Source organism: Anguilla rostrata, chromosome 3 (assembly GCF_018555375.3).
Source record: "Anguilla rostrata isolate EN2019 chromosome 3, ASM1855537v3, whole genome shotgun sequence".
Taxonomy (NCBI): Eukaryota; Metazoa; Chordata; class Actinopteri; order Anguilliformes; family Anguillidae; genus Anguilla; species Anguilla rostrata.
This window is the reverse complement of record NC_057935.1, coordinates 71,989,076-72,008,019: the sequence shown is the minus strand read 5'-3', so window position 1 is coordinate 72,008,019 and position 18,944 is coordinate 71,989,076. Positions and strand designations below refer to the sequence as shown.

The 18,944-nt window shown below is 52.4% G+C and overlaps 1 protein-coding gene across 3 annotated transcripts in view; it reads right to left on the bottom strand.

The window, feature by feature from the left end:
* Positions 1-18,944, bottom strand: part of sema5ba (sema domain, seven thrombospondin repeats (type 1 and type 1-like), transmembrane domain (TM) and short cytoplasmic domain, (semaphorin) 5Ba) — a 142,110-nt gene that overhangs the window by 61,584 nt on the left and 61,582 nt on the right. For all 3 annotated transcript variants that reach the window (XM_064329668.1, XM_064329670.1, XM_064329669.1), the window contains exons 2-4: positions 17,851-18,098; positions 5,146-5,245; positions 4,978-5,023 (exon numbers count right to left, since the gene is read on the bottom strand). In XM_064329668.1, the coding sequence (XP_064185738.1) occupies positions 4,978-5,023; positions 5,146-5,245; positions 17,851-18,043 (339 nt within the window). In that variant the 5' untranslated portion in view covers positions 18,044-18,098. The remainder of the gene's footprint in view (positions 1-4,977; positions 5,024-5,145; positions 5,246-17,850; positions 18,099-18,944) is intronic.

Below are 18,944 nucleotides of genomic sequence, written 5' to 3'. Positions count from 1 at the left end.
GAATGAGTGAGTGAGTGAGTGAATGAGAGAGAGAATGAAAGACAGTGAATGGGAGAGAGAGAGTGTGTGAGAGTGAATGAGGGAGAAAGGGAGAGAGCGAGTGAGAGAAAGACAGAGAATGAGAGAGAAAGGGAGAGAGCGAGTGAGTGAGAGAGAGAGAGAGAGAGAGAGAGAGAGAGAGAGCGGGTGAGTGAGAGACACAGAGAGAGAGAGAGAGAGATAGAACGAGTGAGAGAGACAGAGAGAGAGAGAGAGATTAGTGAGTAAGGACTCTTGCTTGTTGCCTCTCTGTGTGATGTTACTCCAGGCGAATGCCAATATCCTTCTGCAAACTCCCGCCTGTTTACATTCCAAACTCAGAACACTGACCCCTTATCGCACACACAGGCACTCAACTAGTGCCCCCCCCCCGACCCTTAAACACCCCCCATCCCCCATCTCTGCCCCCTGCGTGCCCCCTGTGCTCTGGACCTGTGGGGCTGGGGGTGGGTGGGGGGGGCTGGGGGGGGGTTGGCCTGCATTAGCTCTGGGTCCATCTATGCAGGCCCAGAAAAGACAGAAACCCCCCCCTCCCCATCCCCCACCCATCACTCTGTCTTTTCACCATGCTCATCACAAACACTGACCAGACACGGACAGCCCTCCCCCACCCCACCCCACCCAGGAAAAACAGAGCATTCAGTCAAATGCTCTGGGTCAGGGGTCACCAGATGTAGAGCTCTTTATCTAAAAATGATTTAGACCAATGAAACGTTTGAACCGGACGTCACCTGGTGCGGTTCTTAAGCATCCAGCCAATCGTCATCCGTGGTGTCATGGGCGGGGCAGTACTGTTTAAAATGGCCTTAATCTCCTGCCAGCACACGCACGTAAAATCATAATCATAATAATGACTACAGAGGGAACTAGTGACTGATTTTCACAGAGAAACCCAAAGCGTGGGGCAGGGCAGTCCCATCCCCAGCTGGCCTGTCTGACCTGTCAGTACAGGACGGGGCAAGCCCAGCCTCAGTGGGGTCACAGAGGGGAACGACCCACACTGCGCGCTCACACTTTACAGTCAACTTAAACAGGCGCTTCTTCCAAAATCGCATTTAAACACAAGGTGCTGCTGCAATCCTGCCGCTGTGGCCCCACGTCGAGGCCAGATTCTCACAGTCACGCTGAATAAAATGCACAAAGCAAACAGGCATGCACCCTGCTGGGATCAGCTTACAGAAGCGTTCCCCTATTTGCATTTGAAGCATAAAAATACATTCCTAAAAATTTAATTTAAATACATATCAAAGACTATGCCCAGGAAGACTGCACTGGGAGAGATGTAATATAATTAGTAGAGTAATATAATTTTATAAGTATATAATATAGAATTGGATGGAAAATACATAATGTTATATACACTTTTGAGACGTTCCTTTAAGAGCCAGCGGCATAATTCTGCTGGACATTTGATAAGCATCTGCTTATTTTGTTTGGCAACAGGCCTTTTTTCCTTTTTCACAAGTACAACAGTGGGCAACGGTTGTTTGGTACAGAACGAGTGTACGTTGTAATTAAAATATGAAATTAAATCAATAAATGTTGCATGGGGTGCTATTCTAGATAAAAATACTTCAGAATAGTTCCCAATGTTTCCATCTATAATGTCAGTATAAATACTTCATTTGCTCAATTACCGACTCAAAATACATTCAAATAATTCAAAAACATATTTCCAAATAGATTAAAATACCTTGTAAATAATGTATTCTAAAATGCTATTATGAAAACATGTTTGAATAGAATTGAATAATTCATGAATAGATATTTATATTTTCCCCAAGAGTGACACACACACGCACACACTGACACACGCACATACACATGCACGCACACACACACGCGCATACACACACACACACACACACACAGGTTGCTCTCAGTTCCTTATTGAGGAGAAAAAGCACACATTTGGCTAATTCACACCATATATCATAAGGCAACATCCTAATGCGATGCAGAGGAGATAGGTCTGCTTCATGACTGCAGTACTACAGGTCCGTCCAGACGCTAGTGTGTGTGTTAGCGCTCAGCGTGGCTACAGAGAGTGTGTGTTAGCGCTCAGCGTGGCTACAGAGTGTGTGTTAGTGCTCAGCGTGGCTACAGAGAGAGTGTGTGTGTTAGTGCTCTGCGTGGCTACAGAGCGTGTGTTAGTGCTCAGCGTGGCTACAGAGAGAGTGTGTGTGTTAGCGCTCAGTGCTGCTACAGAGGGAGAGTGTGTGTTAGCTCTCAGTGCTGCTACAGAGGGAGAGTGTGTGTTAGCTCTCAGTGCTGCTACAGAGGGAGAGTGTGTGTTAGCGCTCAGCGCTGCTACAGAGGGAGAGTGTGTGTTAGCTCTCAGTGCTGCTACAGAGGGAGAGTGTGTGTTAGCTCTCAGTGCTGCTACAGAGGGAGAGTGTGTGTTAGCTCTCAGTGCTGCTACAGAGGGAGAGTGTGTGTTAGCTCTCAGTGCTGCTACAGAGAGAGTGTGTGTGTTAGCGCTCAGCGCTGCTACAGAGAGAGTGTGTGTGTTAGCGCTACAGAGAGAGTGTGTGTGTGTTAGAGCTCAGTGCTGCTACAGAGAGAGTGTGTGTGTTAGCGCTACAGAGAGAGTGTGTGTGTTAGAGCTCAGTGCGGCTACAGAGAGAGTGTGTGTGTTAGCGCTCAGTGTGGCTACAGAGTGTGTGTGTTAGAGCTCAGTGTGGCTACAGAGAGAGTGTGTGTGTTAGAGCTCAGTGTGGCTACAGAGAGAGTGTGTGTGTTAGTGCTCAGCGCTGCTACAGAGGGAGAGTGTGGGCGGATTCATTCGCTCCTGGAAGAAAGAGTGATGAGGATGGGAGTTAGATGAAGGAATCATCCCTTCCCGTGTGGAAATCTTATGTGCACCCCCCCACCACCACCACCACCACACAAGGTACCGTGCAGCTGCCCAAAAACAGATCCTGATAATTAACCCGCCCCCTCGCTATCAGCCCAAGGGCTCTGAGAGAAAGCAGAGCTGCACTAACGAGCTTAAAACACAACGACAACGTTAATCAATCTCAGCAAGGGAAAAAAAACTAAAACATCTGTCTTTCTTCTCCGGAGGTAAACGTGAAGACCAAAAAAAAAAAAAAGCAGAAGTGGCCTGGTAAACCAGAGCCCTCTCCCAGTAAGAGCTTCATTCTGCGCGCGTGCGTCAAAGCTTCAGAACAGCTCTGGGAGCCCAGCGATGGTCATTAAATCTGCCGCGCGAGCGTCGAGTCTGAGCCGATACCGCCATCCCGCCATAGCGCCATCTCGCCTACGCAGCAGCTGCTTTTCCGCGCGACGCGCCCGCTGCACAGGCAGGCACCGCTGGCACCGGCAGCCCCGCCCCACCGCCCCCCGCCCGCCGCTGGGACGCCAGGCTTAAAGAGCCCGCGCGTCCGCTCGCCTGCTAAAACTGTGCGGCCTGTGTTCGGAGCGCAGCGCGGGAGACGCTTCGCCCTTCGGTCGCGCCCGTTACCCTCCTGGGCAGCCGCGCACAGGGCACCTTTAGTGCCAGAGCTGGGGCAGGTACCCGCGGGCAGCCCAGCCCAGACCCCGCGCCAGCAAGGCCTGCCCTTGAAAAACTCAACAGAAAGTTCATTAAAAAGGTCATTTTGAAATGTCCACACGGGACACCACGGTCCTGACCTCCGGGTGGATACGCAGGTGTGTGTCACAGCGGGAAGGTGTGTGTGCCGCTGGGACTGACTGTGCACCACAGGTGAGCTTCAGCGTGCTCACTACAGAACTCAACATCCGCCACCTACGTCACCTCACAACTCACCTGACAACTGACCTCCACCACCTGATAACTCCCCTCACAACCCACCTCCATCACCTCACAACTCACCTCCACCACCTCACAACTCACCTCACAACCCACCTCCATCACCTCATACCTCACCTCCATCACCTCACAACTCACCTCCACCACCTCACCTCTCACCTCCACCACCTCACACCTCACCTCCACCACCTCACCTCTCACCTCCACCACCTCACAACTCACCTCCATCACCTCACACCTCACCTCCACCACCTGATAACTCCCCTCACAACCCACCTCCATCACCTCATACCTCACCTCCATCACCTCACAACTCACCTCCATCACCTCTCACCTCACCTCCATCACCTCACAACCCACCTCCATCACCTCATACCTCACCTCCACCACCTGACAACTCACCTCACAACCCACCTCCATCACCTCATACCTCACCTCCATCACCTCACAACTCACCTCCATCACCTCTTACCTCACCTCCATCACCTCACAACCCACCTCCATCACCTCATACCTCACCTCCACCACCTGACAACTCACCTCACAACCCACCTCCATCACCTCACAACCCACCTCCATCACCTCTCACCTCACCTCCATCACCTCACACCTCACCTCCACCACCTCACACCTCACCTCACACCTCACCTCCACCACCCCGCCTAACTTAACTCCACTGTCTCTATCAATTACATCTAATGGCTGTTTTTTCCATGGCTGAATCTTCCCAGTGTGAGCGATCCTAAAACACGGAGAGACGCCTCCATTTCAAAGACACGCCGGAAACACAGCGGGGCTCAGACGGAGGGGCAGCGGGACGGAGGAGAGCGAACCGCTCCCCCGGGACCCCTCCGGGCCGCCCGTGCCAGGAATGTGGAAAGAGCTCGTAAAAACGCCGCTGAGCCTAGAGTGGGGGGGGCGCGGGGTGGGGGCTGACGGACTGCGAGCTCCTGTTCCGCTGCACCACCTTACCGCTAAATCCGGTTATTCCAGCCACGCTGCCGCACCCCGTTGGTCACGGGCACCGAAAGGCATGTTTTTATCGCACCTACACGTCCATCCATCTTACAACACTACGGCTTCAAGAGGTCTCACCCCTCTCTTACGGGCCTGGGCGAGGGGGTGGGGGGGGAGATACGGGGGGGGGGCTCGACCCCTCTTACCTGTATGAGGGAGATGTTGCTGAGGCTCAGTCTGAAGAGGTAGTTTCTGCAGAGAGATGAGAGAGAGAGAGGGGGGGGGGGGGGGAGAGGTTAGGACCCGCGGGCGCTGGGGGTCGAGGCAGTTAAGCCCCCGGAATGCGCGCGGCGGTTTGGCCCCCCCCCCCTCACCTTGCCCCCACGATCAGCTGATTCCTGCTGAGGTCCAGGGTCAGCTGGGAGAAGTCCCTCACACCAGGGTGGGAGAAGCTGGAGATCCACGGGCTCAGAGCTGAGGAGAGAGAGAGAGAGAGAGAGAGGAGAGAGAGAGAGAGGGGGGAGGGAGAGAGGGAGAGAGAAGGAGAGGGGGGAGGGAGAGAGAGAGAGAGGGGGAGGGAGAGAGTAAGAGAGAGGGAGGGGGAGGGAGAGAGAGAGAGAGAAGGAGAGAGCGAGGGAGGGAGGGAGAGAAACAGAGAGAGAGTGAGTGTGAGATTAGGACAGAGGCTCGGCAGGGTGGGGGGGGGGGGGTCAGTGAGTGCAGCTCCAGGGTGTGGGAGCAGGCGGGGGCCCCATGGCCTGAGCTCAGCGCAGCGTCTGGGATCCTGTCTGCTCAGACGTGTGAAAATGTGGCCCCTGGAGCCGGGCGGTGTCAAGGGCGGAGCCAACATCTCATCAACACGCCCGTGTGCATGAGCCTCAGGGCCTCAAAGCCTCAGGGCCCCAGAGCCTCAGCTGCGCAGGGTCGCCCTGGAGACGGGCAGCCTCCGCAGGGTCGCCACGGAGACGGGCAGACTCCGCAGGGTCGCCCCTGGAGACGGGCAGCCTCCGCAGGGTCGCCACGGAGACGGGCAGCTCGGACACGCTGGGGCTCGTACGGCTGAAATGCGACAGGAAGGGACCCGCAGCCCAAAGCGGGGGGGGGGCAGGGGGGGGGGGCAGCGTGTAATGCGCCCGGATTCTAATGCAACACGACGGCCAGTCAAAACAGCGCCCTCACAAAAACCTGCTTTCAATCAGAGCCCTGCTTGACATTCAGAGCTCGCAAATTAAAAGCGCTCGGCTGGACAGACCTGCGGAGCCGCAGAGTCTTTTAATGTGAAATAAAAAACTCTAAGAAAGAGTGCCCCACTGTTAAAAAGGCCCACTTGATCTTTCTGGTCCAGCTTGATCTAAGGTTATACTTAACAAGAAACCTGATTGCTATCAACTGCAGAAACTCTGCAGCGCAGTTCAACACAGCAAGACAAAACTTTAGTGATACATCAAAACAGATTGAAAACCTCATACCATTTTCTCTCCTAAGAGATTCTCTTCTATTTTGTCTCCCAACCCTCTCAAAAAATTTCCTTCGTCCAAGGACTGAATTCAACGTTTTTTTTTTTAGTTTTTTTTTTTTAACTTCTCTCGTACGCAACTAGACTGAGGAGATCCCCTCCCACGATTGAAAGCATCACTGGACGCCGCTCTCCAGGGAGGCTTTGGCTCTTCCTTGTACGGCGTCCCCAAACTCGCCCTGGTGCTTCTCTCAGAGGAGGGGCGTCGCTTGACATCGACAGCGACTATGGTTCTTTATCGGACCGCAGCTGATGGAGGCAGTACCGGCGGGCAACGTGGCTAGATAGCGTGGCTGAGCGGTCTGACGGAAGCATGCCACTCACGCCGACAGCCGCTCAGATGGGAAATGCAATTTGCGCCGCCACCATCGCACCAACAATGCCACCAAATCCCAGGGGCCCCACACCACCACACCAAATCCCCAGGGGCCCCACACCACCACACCAAATATCCAGGGATTGACAGGGACCAAAAGGCTCCATTAGTCCAGTGATCCTTTATGAAGACGTAATGATGGCAAGCAAAATAATCACCGGCCAAACCGCCAAACCGCCAAAGCCGAGCCTGTGACATCACTCGTCCGCTAGCCGCCGTGTCCTCGCGTGATTTCGGGGCGAGCTCCGCGCGCAGCGAGCGCCAGGTATGAGGCGATAAACGCACGACTGCGGATTTATCACCGCCCGCCGCCGGGAAGCAGACATAAAAGAATATTCCGGTAAAATATTACCCTACATCTGCATGTCAGGACACAATGGGGAGATGAAAAGGGAGGCCATTTCACAGATAATGAGCGCCGCCTAAAAGATGGATCAAGACATCAAAGCTCCAGCGTCAAAACCGAAAGAACAATGGAGCTGTTCATATTCTAATAGAGGAGAGAGAGGCAGGAGAGACTCAACCTCACACACTTACACACACGCTCACACACACACACTCACACACTCACACACTTACACACACGCTCACACACACACACTCACACACTCACACACTTACACACTCACTCACACTCACACTCACACACACACACACACTCACACACTCACACACTCACACACTCACACACTCACACACTCACACACACACTCACACACTCACACACTTACACACTCACACACTCACACACCATCACCCCACACACTCTCACACACTCACACCTTACACCATCACACCACCTCACACCTCAACACACCACTCACACACACTCACACACACACTTACACACACACTCACACACTCACACACTCACACACTCATACACTTACACACTCACACACTCACACACACTCACACACTCTCACACACTTACACATTCACACACTTACACACTTACACACTCACACACTTACGCACACACACACCCTCACACACTTACACACTCACACTCACACACTCACACACTTCACTCACACACTCACACTCTCACACACTCACACACTTACACACTCACACACACACACACTCACACACTTACTCACACACACTCACACACACACACACTCACACACACACACACGCACCCACTCACACACACACATACACCCTCACACACACACATACACCCTCACACACACACATACACTGTCACATACACTCTCACACACACACACACACACACAGTCACACCTCCAGAGAATTCATACGAGGCCAGTGTCGCTGCGATGCCCATTAAACAGCCCAATAAAACCCAGCGTTCCCCTGCCAGAGAGAAGTGCTGAAGCGCTCCAGCAGTGGAGGAGAGGACGCAGGGGCCCCTAATGGAGTCCGAGGAAGGCTAACAGACACGCCAGCGCCCGACGCCGCAGCTGTGATTTCACTTCAGCTGGCCGCGGCGTCCTTTACCTGAAAACACCCCCAGTTGTGAGGGCAGAAACACCAGGCTCAATTTGGAAATTCTCCTCAGGCTCAGACGACTCCAGAGGACAGCCTGCGGAGATTGCCTGCACTCCTGTGAAAGTTGCTCGCGTACTTCCTAAAAAGTTTCATTTATTTATTTATTTATTTGCTTACTTATTTATTTTTGAGCCAGCAGTCACATCCCTTAGCTTACAGGCGGTTTATGCGCTCAGCCAGCAGCTCAGTGACCTCATGCAGGCCGACTGCAGGCGCAGAGAAGGGGGAAGTGGGGACCCAGGGGCCTCCAGGCTCGATGTTTAGCCTGATGGATTATGCATCTTTCAGGGATATGGGAGCAGGGGGGTGGATTAATGCGACGGCCCCCGAAGCTGCTGAAAGACACGGGGTCTGCGGGACCCTCACCGCGGGACCCTAAATCAAACTTTTAAATTGCCCACCTTGACACAATTAAAACAGGCTTCCTGTTCACTTCTGCCAAAAAAATAAATAAATAAACGAATGAATAAAATAAGGGTTCCCTCCAAGGAGTGAATATTTTAAAGTTGGCAAACTCTTCCGAATGCTAATTGCTCAAGTGATGATAAAACTGTAGCCATGTGCGCCCCGCTGTCGTCTCCCATGAGCACCCCCCCTCTGGGGCGGCACAACCCAAATTCAGGTCGGGTTTGCACAAAAACCGGGGTACCTTGCGATCGAGGTACCGCAAGGTGGGGGGGGGGGGGGGGGGACACGGTACGGGATGGACTTCCTACTCGAGACAGACAGTGGTTTCCCTTACGGCGACCCTGTGGGGCCCCTCCCCCTTGGGAAAACGGGAATTCCGCACGGTCAGGAATTCCAGCCATGAAACCTCAGGCCAAGAAAGACCCAGCCGCGAGGGACGGGAGCACGTAGCGGCCTAGCGTGGAACCCGGGGCCCGAGGCTTAGTGTGGAACCCTGGGGCCCGACACCTAGCGTGGAACCCGGGGCCAGACGCCTAGCGTGGAACCCTGGGGCCCGACGCCTAGCGTGGAACCCTGGGGCCCGACACCTAGCGTGGAACCCTGGGGCCCGACACCTAGCGTGGAACCCTGGGGCCCGACACCTAGCGTGGAACCCGGGGCCAGACGCCTAGCGTGGAACCCTGGGGCCCGACGTGTAGTGTGGAACCTGGGGCCCGACGTGTAGTGTGGAACCTGGGGCCCGAGGCCTAGCGTGGAACCCAGGGGCCCGACGCGTAGTGTGGAACCCGGGGCCCGAGGCCTAGCGTGGAACCCGGGGCCTGACGCTTAGCGTGTGGGTGTGTGGGGTTCCACACACGCTAGTCTCGAGCGCTCAGCTTTAATTAGGCGCAGAGCAGCGGTCGTTTGCCGTTCTGTCACGACTTTGTCTGCCAAGCTTCATCAATTAGGCGTCTTGTTTAAATAAAAGGTACAAAAGCCTATTATCATAAGCTGGCAGCGGAAACAGCCATGTTTAACCTTGGGGGGGGGGGGGGAGACAATTCTCGACAAATGAGCCAGTCGTTCGATGCCGCACAGTATTCATCTTGTGGGCTTAAAGTGTTTGCATTATAGTATTTCACGGGATGAAAAATAAATACAGAATTAACAAATCTTTTCCTCATTATCCTGACGGTCATGGACCGTGTTTTCACGCTCAGGGGCCTCGATCGCTAATAACAAATGAACACTCGTTTGCCCGTTGCATTCTGGGTACCCGTCTGCGATGGAAGAATCCTGTAGTCCTGCGGGAGGGTTGCGGCGTGCGCCTCATTAAGAGACAACGATCTAGCGCAAACAGACGGGGACACGTTCAGCTGCTTTCTTTCGTGGAGCCCATTGATAGCACGTGCCCGTTCATGCTGAAATGTACAAACACAGCCACGGGGGCTGACGTCTGTCCAGCGCTAGCTGCTAAAGACAGATGCCCTGCTTGCCCTGGGGGGGGGGGGGGGGGGGGGGGGGGGGGGTAGAGGAACGGCCAAACAAACAACAGAACTCCCTCGACAGGTCTCCAGCCAAATGCCCAAAATTCCTGTACCAGGCAAAGCAGGGGAGGAGGGAGTGAAAGAGGGAGTGAAATCCAAATAAGACGTGACGGAGGAGTTTAGGCCAGGAAGCGCAAAACCGTTCTGTGCTAATGTCAGGGACTCAGTATACCAACTATACCCATAATGCATCACACACTCCAGAGCTGGGTTCAATCCCATCTTATTTCACTTACAGCAGGAAATTAATTGAAATTCGATTAATGAAATGAAAAATCGTCAGCACTGTGTGTATTTTTCAAGTGATGAGTTGCATTTCCTATTGAATTTCGTTCCCTGGTACAATAAATACTTTCTTGGCCCAAATTCTGAACTTTTCATTTTCTTTGTGAGATTGCCTATGAGTTTGTCATGATTGTCAGTGAACTTTAGTGCCTGGGTTCTCAAATCATACCTGATGTTCCTTAGAATGACCAGTATTTCAGACACAGCCCATGATGACAACTGCACTTTCGCAAGCAGATCTCAATCAGTCTCATAATTTTTTGTCGATTCCTGTCCAGAGGCCAGGTTCACTAGGCTGCCAACAATCAATTAAAAATGATCATTCAAACCATTCAATAACCGCGCCATAGCATAATGAGCGAAAATAAGACTACACAAGCAATAAAAAAAGCAGCAAACAAGATTAGGGTGAAGAAATCAAGCACTGCGTTGTAAATACCGCTCGACAGACGTAAAGCGAGGAGTTTATTGAGCTGCGGTGAGCGTGCGAGCTGCACTTAATGCAGCCACAAAGAGCTGCCGCTACAAACAACAGGAGGACAATAAGAGGCAGGACACAGACAGGCAGAGTCCGACAGATTCTGCTGGATTTCTGTGTCTCGGCTTGAGGGTAAGGGCCTTATAAACAGCGGGGTAACATTTGGCTAGTGGGGTAGCACTGGGGCTATTGGGGGTAACATTGTGGCTAGTGGGAGTAGCACTGTGGCTATTGGGGGTAACATTGTGGCTAGTGGGAGTAGCACTGGGGCTATGGGGGTAACATTGTGGCTAGTGGGAGTAGCACTTTGGCTAGTGGGGGTAACATTGTGGCTAGTGGGGGTAGCACTGTGGCTAGTGGGGGTAACATTGTGGCTAGTGGGAGTAGCACTGTGGCTATTGGGGGTAACATTGTGGCTAGTGGGAGTAGCACTGTGGCTAGTGGGGGTAACATTGTGACTAGTAGGGGTAGCACTGTGGCTAGTGGGGATAACATTGTGGCTAGTGGGGGTAGCATTGTGGCTAGTGGGGTACATTGTGACTAGTGGGGGTAACATTGTGACTAGTGGGGGTAGCACTGTGGCATGGGGGTAGCACTGTGACTAGTGGGGATACATTGTGGCTAGGGGGGTAGCACTGTGGCTAGTGGGGATAACATTGTGGCTAGTGGGGGTAACATTGTGACTAGTGGGGGTAGCACTGTGGCTAGAGGAGGGTAGTACTGTGACTAGTGGGAGTAGCACTGTGGCTAGTGGGGATAACATTGTGGCTAGTGGGGGTAGCACTGTGGCTAGTGGGGATAACACTGTGGCTAGTGGGGATAACATTGTGACTAGTGGGAGTAGCACTGTGGCTAGTGGGGATAACACTGTGGCTAGTGGGGGTAACATGTGGCTAGTGGGGTAACATTGTGATTAGTGGGGTAGCACTGTGGCTAGTGGGGATAACATTGTGACTAGTGGGAGTAGCAGTGCGGCTAGTGGGGATAACATTGTGGCTAGTGGGAGGGGGGGGGCACTGGGGCAAAACTGGGGCTGAGAATCAGTGGAAGGACCGGAGGCGTGTACTGCTGTAAGGTTTTGACAGGTTTCAGGTCCTCCTGGGCCAGCCCAGCCTCTCCTGCTGCAGCCCCATTATACAGCTCAGCCCTGTAATGTGTGTCAGGCTCACCTGCAGAGCACTACAAGAGCTCTAATATTTCTACAAGGCTTAAAGGCTGACAGCCAGACAAGTCAAAACAAACACACACACACACACTCATACACACACACACACACACACAGACACACACGATACACAGACGCACAGACACATACAAACACACACACACACACTCATACACACACACACACACACAGACACACACACACACACAGATACACAGACGCACAGACACACACAGATGCACACAGACGCACACAGATACACACTAACAGAAACAGACACACACACTAGCACACACAGATACACACAGACACACTAGCACACACAGACACACACACACAGACACACACAGACGCACAGAAACACACAGACACACACACAGCCCAGGAGAAACCCAAGCAGGTTGCTTCATTTCCATATCTGGCACACAGGGCAAGGGCAACTTTCATCAATTCTCATTGCCAGTGGCAGATTTTATTATTTTCAAAAAGGCTTCAAAAGTGTTTTTGTCTGGGTTCCTCTCCCCCTCCTTCCCTGTTTCTGCGGTAGTGGAGGAGCACATTCATTGTGCCACAGAGGGGCTGAGGCAAACCAAAACCAACCACAAACACCTACACAACAACGGCTAACAACACAACACACTACACAAAACAACACAAAACACAACAAACTCCAAACCAACACAAATGACGTGCAATACACACAACCAAATAACACTACACAACACAAATACAGTGCAATACAACACAAACACAACACAAACACTACACAAACACAACACAAATACAACGCAAATACAACACGAACACAATGCCGTCGCAAATCCAATTTCCCTTCCAGAATGACCCCCGACAATAGAAAACCGGGATAATGGCTGGAGGATTTTTGTTTGTGCTGGGCGTCAAGCATACCCCGGCTCCAGAGTGCGCAGGATCATAAAATGCTAGCAGATGGGATGGGTCTTCACAAAAAACACACAAAATACATGTTTAAAAGACAGGAAAGGTTGTAAATATTTGTCTGCTATCCTTAGAACATTTTGGAAACTGGGAAAGCAACTCCAAGGCTGCAGGTTTGATTCCCAGATGGGACTCTGCCACTGAACCTTTCAGCAAGGCACTCGACCCGCGCCGCTTCAGTAAACATCCAGCCGCATGAACGGACGGTTTGGAGCAAGAACACCAGGCTGCACAAGCTGCTCTGGATAAGAGACTCCCTTAGATACCTACAGAGAAAAGTGCTCCAGGCAGAAACCATGCAGCACATAATAACAGCTTAGCACCACAGCGGACCTGAGGTCTGTGGACTGGGGAGGGAGACCCCTCATCAGCCAATCAGATCCCCTGAATCGCACAGGGTTTCACCCAATCAGTGGTCAGCACTGGCTCAAGAACACTACCCTGCCATTTTCTTCTCTCTGAAACAGCGCCAGTGTTAAACGTTAAGCAGCGGTGTCCGCTATCGCAGGGCTGCTGGAGAACAGCGGAGCCCACGGAAGTGAAAGCGCTGTTCTCCGGGGACTGATTACAGTATTTCTGCAGGGCCTGGAGAGCCGGCCACTTTTCACACTTGCTTACCGAGCGGGCGTCACCGTGCGAGAGGAAAACTAGCGGGTCTCAAATTCCTCTCAAAGCCCCTGACTGAGTTCCCCTCATGGGGAAACTATCACTAAACTATCTTTTCTTTTCAGATTTCATCTACTATCTTGGTTTTGGTTTTTTCAGTTATTAAAATTCTACTGCGTGCCAAACTTGATCTTTGCTATTTGAACTGTGCTGTGAAATTTCTATCTACCCAACACTGGCACTGGTGGGTAACCTTGGGAAGGGCATCTATCGGATAAGCGAAGGATTATCACCTCAGAGCAGAGCATCATGGTCCAGTGGGACTCCATGGGCCACCCTGTTACTATGGCTACCACCTGCTGACAAATCAACATTTACTTTAACCAATTAAAAATGCTTCCTCCTGCTCCCTGCAACACTGATTGGTTCCCAGGACCAACGTCCCTCCCCCCTCCAGTCTCCTGACCAATCGCAGTCAGGATGGCTGCCGAGGCGCAGCTCTAGCGCTGTGCGCGGAGCGCCATTCCTCTGGCGGCTGGTCCTAATCCGGGATAATCCGGGGGATGATGTTCGGCAGCGCTCGGCGTTCCGCCTCGGAGCGCCGGCGCGTTTTTAACGCCGTCTCCACGGATACCTCCGCGCCCGACTCTCCCGCGCGCGCGGCTGAAGCATCGGAGCCCGATCTGCCGACGACGCCGCGGCGGCAGGCTCCAGACAGCGCCGTAATCACTCAGGCTCTGACTGCACAGATCCGCAGATTAGACACAATCTCTTTAATGCGCTCAACACCACAGTAACACACACTAACCATTTTTCCCCCCAAACACATTAACCCTGTAGAGCCCGGAAACTCAAAACTCAAAACACTCTAATCCAAAACCGGCCCTGGTTTTATTTTCTCCCAGGTAATTAACGGAGCAGTTAGTGCCACCGATTGGCCAGACTGTCCTCACACCTGGCTCCCAGGTAAAGGGAGGGTGGAAAACCAGCAGTTCTTGTCCCTCAATGACCGTTATTCCAGTAACAGGGCTACACACAATAGTAAAGGTTTTTATAGAAACATCTATTTTTTTTCTGAACAAATATTCTGAACAAAATGATTCTTTTATACGAGCGCACACTCTGGCACTAACAAGCTTCACAGGGACCTGCTTTTTGCCAGAACTGGAAGCATTCTGAAGACGTATTTGACCCACGTCTGCATGCAGACACATTTAACAGACTGAGAGGCCCAGCACACTGAATAACCTCGTAGCCTGTGTTCACTCGTGGGTAATGCTGATTATGTGCAGCATCCTCGCTGTTCATGACTAAGCCAGGGGGCGGGGGGGGCTTGGTGTTGGACAATGAGGGGGGGGGTGGGGGTTCAGGTACATTTCTCCCTCCCAGACGGAGAGGCTCACACACGGGCTCTGACCCGTACCGAACAGGAAGCGCGGGGTGACGGCGGGGCAGGAAACCACCCGGCGGGCTTGCCCGCGGGTAGTCATGGCGACCGGCGCCCCCCCCCCCCCCCAACAGGAAGTGAACCCAGCTGCAGCCGACACGCTCCACCAGGCCGGGGCCACATGCCCCCCACCCCACCCCACCCCACCTTGCGAAATACAGACCTGCTGCCTCTCAGCCCCAGGTTCAAAGGCACTACTGATCCCTGTTCACACCCAGCTGAGCCTGAGGACCCACCCCAACCCCGCCCCCCCCGTCTCCCCCCCCCACACCCCCTCCAGCAGCCTTTCAGCAGGTGAATCCACGCTCAGGCGGCTCGAGCGCTCAGCCGTGGGAGAGTCGCAAATCAAAGCAGCAAAGGAACCAAGCTCAGGTTCAGCGGACACCTGCTTTGTCCTCAAAGTTCTACAGAGTGGCTAAGAAGAAAAACATGTAAAATAGGGGTTTAAGGGGACTTGGCTTTTCCACAGGGGGCCCACAGACCACGAATGAAGGGGGTCCTGGCCAGACTTCATATGCAGAGACCATACACAGATCTGGGAAAACATTTCAAAAGGAGGTCCCAGGCTCGGAGAAGGTTGAACGCCCCTGGTTTAAAAGGTGTACAGTCAGCTGTGCTACCCATAAGCTCAAACTGAGCTCATTGTGCTGTAAAGCTGTGCTGATGGCACTGGGGGGTGGGGGGGGGGGGAAGGGGGCTACTGGAGGGCAAAGAATCTGCCGAATATTCACCCAACCGTTGTTATCGAAAGTGCGAAAACACCATTTCTGAAAATGGCGGTGAACGTGGCCGTGGCAATAAAAGCCAAACAGCCCCGGGGAGAAAACGTCCACATGAACCACGGCTGTGCAGCGAGAGAGAGCCGACTTCCAATAACACAAAACCCCCCCCAGCGCCTCCTCTCCCTCCACCGAGCATTCCCCGCAATCTGCAGCCCTGCCGCTCGGAGAGACGAGAAAAGCACCACGTCTCCAAAACAAAAAAAAAAAACAAAGAAAAAATGGCACAGCAAGCCCGAGGAGGTCGGATATCACACAGCCTCAGTCAAAACAAACCTCTGAATCTCGACTGCGTGCAGACTGTCCCACTTCTGCCCCAGATTCGCTGCGATAGGGCCGCACGCCTTCTCCCTGCTACGTGCTCGCGTGCCCACACGTGAAATATCACAGTGCCAGGCTCACACACATAAAGACAGATCAGAGTGGCACGGTGGTGCAGTGGGCAGCACAGCAAGAAGGTCGTGGGTTCGAATCTTGCCTTGGAGCCTTTCTGTCTGTGTGGAGTTTGCATGTTCTCCCCGTGTCTGCGTGGGTTTCCTCCGGGTGCTCCGGTTTCCTCCCACAGTCCAAAGACATGCAGGATAGGCTAATTTGAGAGTTTAAATTGCCCATAGGTATGAGTGTGTGAGTGAATGGTGAGTGAGTGTGTGTGTGTGTGTGTGTGTGTGTGTGAGTGCCCTGCGATAGATTGGCGGCCTGTCCAGGGTGTATTCCTGCCTCTCGCCCAATGCACCCCTGTGACCCTGCCCTGGATAAGCAGGTATAGATAACAGATGGATCATCTAGTTGCACGGTGAGAATACTGTTGGTCCATCAGATACAATTTTCTGTTTGGTATGGTAGCGATGCCTCGGGTGCCTTGATCTTTCAGAAAAACAACAGAACATCCGGACTGAGAAACCGGAAAGGAGGAGTGCCGTCATAAAACAGTAAAGCCTTCCGTCCGTTGCCCGCGCGTGGATCGATGCGTAGGATCAGCTCGCAAGACACAGATTCACAGTAACGGCTAAATAAATATTTGTCAGGCGATATTTTCTCCGCGGACACGAACGCGACAGAGCAGAAACGGCCGCTGTCGAAGGGAACTGCGGAGGAGATCTACGGCGTGTGCGGCGCAATCAAAATCGATTCTGGCAGCGAGCATCAGATTACAGCGCCTTTTACTTACAGCCACGCTTCACAGGATGTGACACGCGCCCACAAACAGACGCTCGCAAGGTTCACGGGATCAGGAAAGAACATCTTACTCCAGCGGGGAAACGAAACCAAATAAAACACCGTTCTCCTGACAGGTAAATCATTAATCCAATTATAGGCTACGTATCATACGAAGTGCAAAATTGCGCCACTAAATTCCTTTTCTATATGGTGGGAGGGAAATAAAACTTGAATGGATGGCTCACTTTGTGTGTAATGGAAACGGCTGTAATGTAAGGATGACTTCTGCTCAAGTGGCTATTATGAATTAATGGCCACAGTGTAAAAATGACTAATCTACCAGTGGCTGCAATGCGCGGAAGGCAATTATGCATGGTGTGCTATAATGCATAGCAGTATTAATGTAATGTTTGGGTCCAACGTATGGCTGTAGTCTGTGGAGTGAATGCATGACTGTACAGTGTGGATTGAAGGTAACATGTGGATGTTTATGTGTTTATGTGTGTATTTAATGTAATGAGTGCATTGAATGTAATGTGTGGGTAGAGTGTAACGTGTGGACTGAATGTTACATGTGGATTGAATGTAACGTGAATGTAATGTGCAGGTTGGATGTAACATGTGGATTGAATGTAATGTGCAGGTTGAATGTAACATGTGGACTGAATGTAAGGAGTGGACTGAATGTTTATGTGTGAAATGAACGTAGTGTGTGGATTGAATGTAATAAATGGGTTGAACATAGTGTGTGGATTGAATACAATGTGTGGACTGTATGTAATAAATGGACTGAACACGGTGTGTGGATGGAATGCAGTGTGTGGATGGAACACGGTGTGTGGATGGAATGCAGGGCTCACCTTGGAAAGAGACTACAGGGTGCTCTCGGCGGGTGCACTCCGCTGTGGGCGGGGGGGCCGTGGTGGGGGCGGGGGTGGGGGTGGAGGGGAGCAGGGGCTGCTGGGACATGGTCGGGGGGAGGAGGAGGAGGAGGAGGAAGAGCAGAAGGCCGGGCGCAGACGGGGAGACGATGTCCCGCGGTGACGTAGTCATGGCGACGGCAGGTAGGCCAACCGCTCCTCTGACAAGGTGGGCCTCAGGGAAACACCTGTGTGGAGGAGGGGGGGACAGGTAGGGTCAGAACACCGCCCATCCAGCAACACCACCTACCCCACTCAACACCACCAACAACATTCATCAACACCGCCCATCCAGCAACACCACCTACCCCACTCAACACCACTCAACAACACTCATCAACACCGCCCACACCACTCAGCACCACTCAACACCACTCAACACCACTCAACAACACTCATCAACACCGCCCACACCACTCAGCACCATCTACACCCCTCATTAACACCACCCACACCACTCAACACCACCTACCCCACTCAACACCACCAACAACACTCATCAACACCGCCCACACCACTCAGCACCATCTACACCCCTCATCAACACCACCCACTCAATCTCTCAGCCACCAGCTGAGGAGAAAACCAGCCAAGTTAAACTGGTTGCGCTCGGAGCAAATGTACCGCAGGTTTAAGATCTTAATGACCGAACGAAGTGCTAAATTAACAGCTCATCTGAAACGGACACCAGCGGCAGGACCGACATCGCCTGAAGCTTATCATTTCAGTTCCACATTTAGCCAATATTTCTGGCAGGAACTGGACAAGAGAGCACACTAATTAATCAGTTCACATAAAGGCAATTTATAAAGAGCGTGCGCTGTACAATCCACTGAACACTTTCCACGCGTTTAATCTCCTTAAACAAACATCCAGAACTAACTCATTTCCCTGAGTAAAGGACCAGGCATCATAAGTACACGACAGTTCCTGGGGAAAAGACTCGTTGAAGTTCAAAGGCGTGCATATCTCTCTCCCTTCGCCCGGCAACCAATTAACTGCAAACGCTTCAAGTCAAAGATGGCGGGAGATCC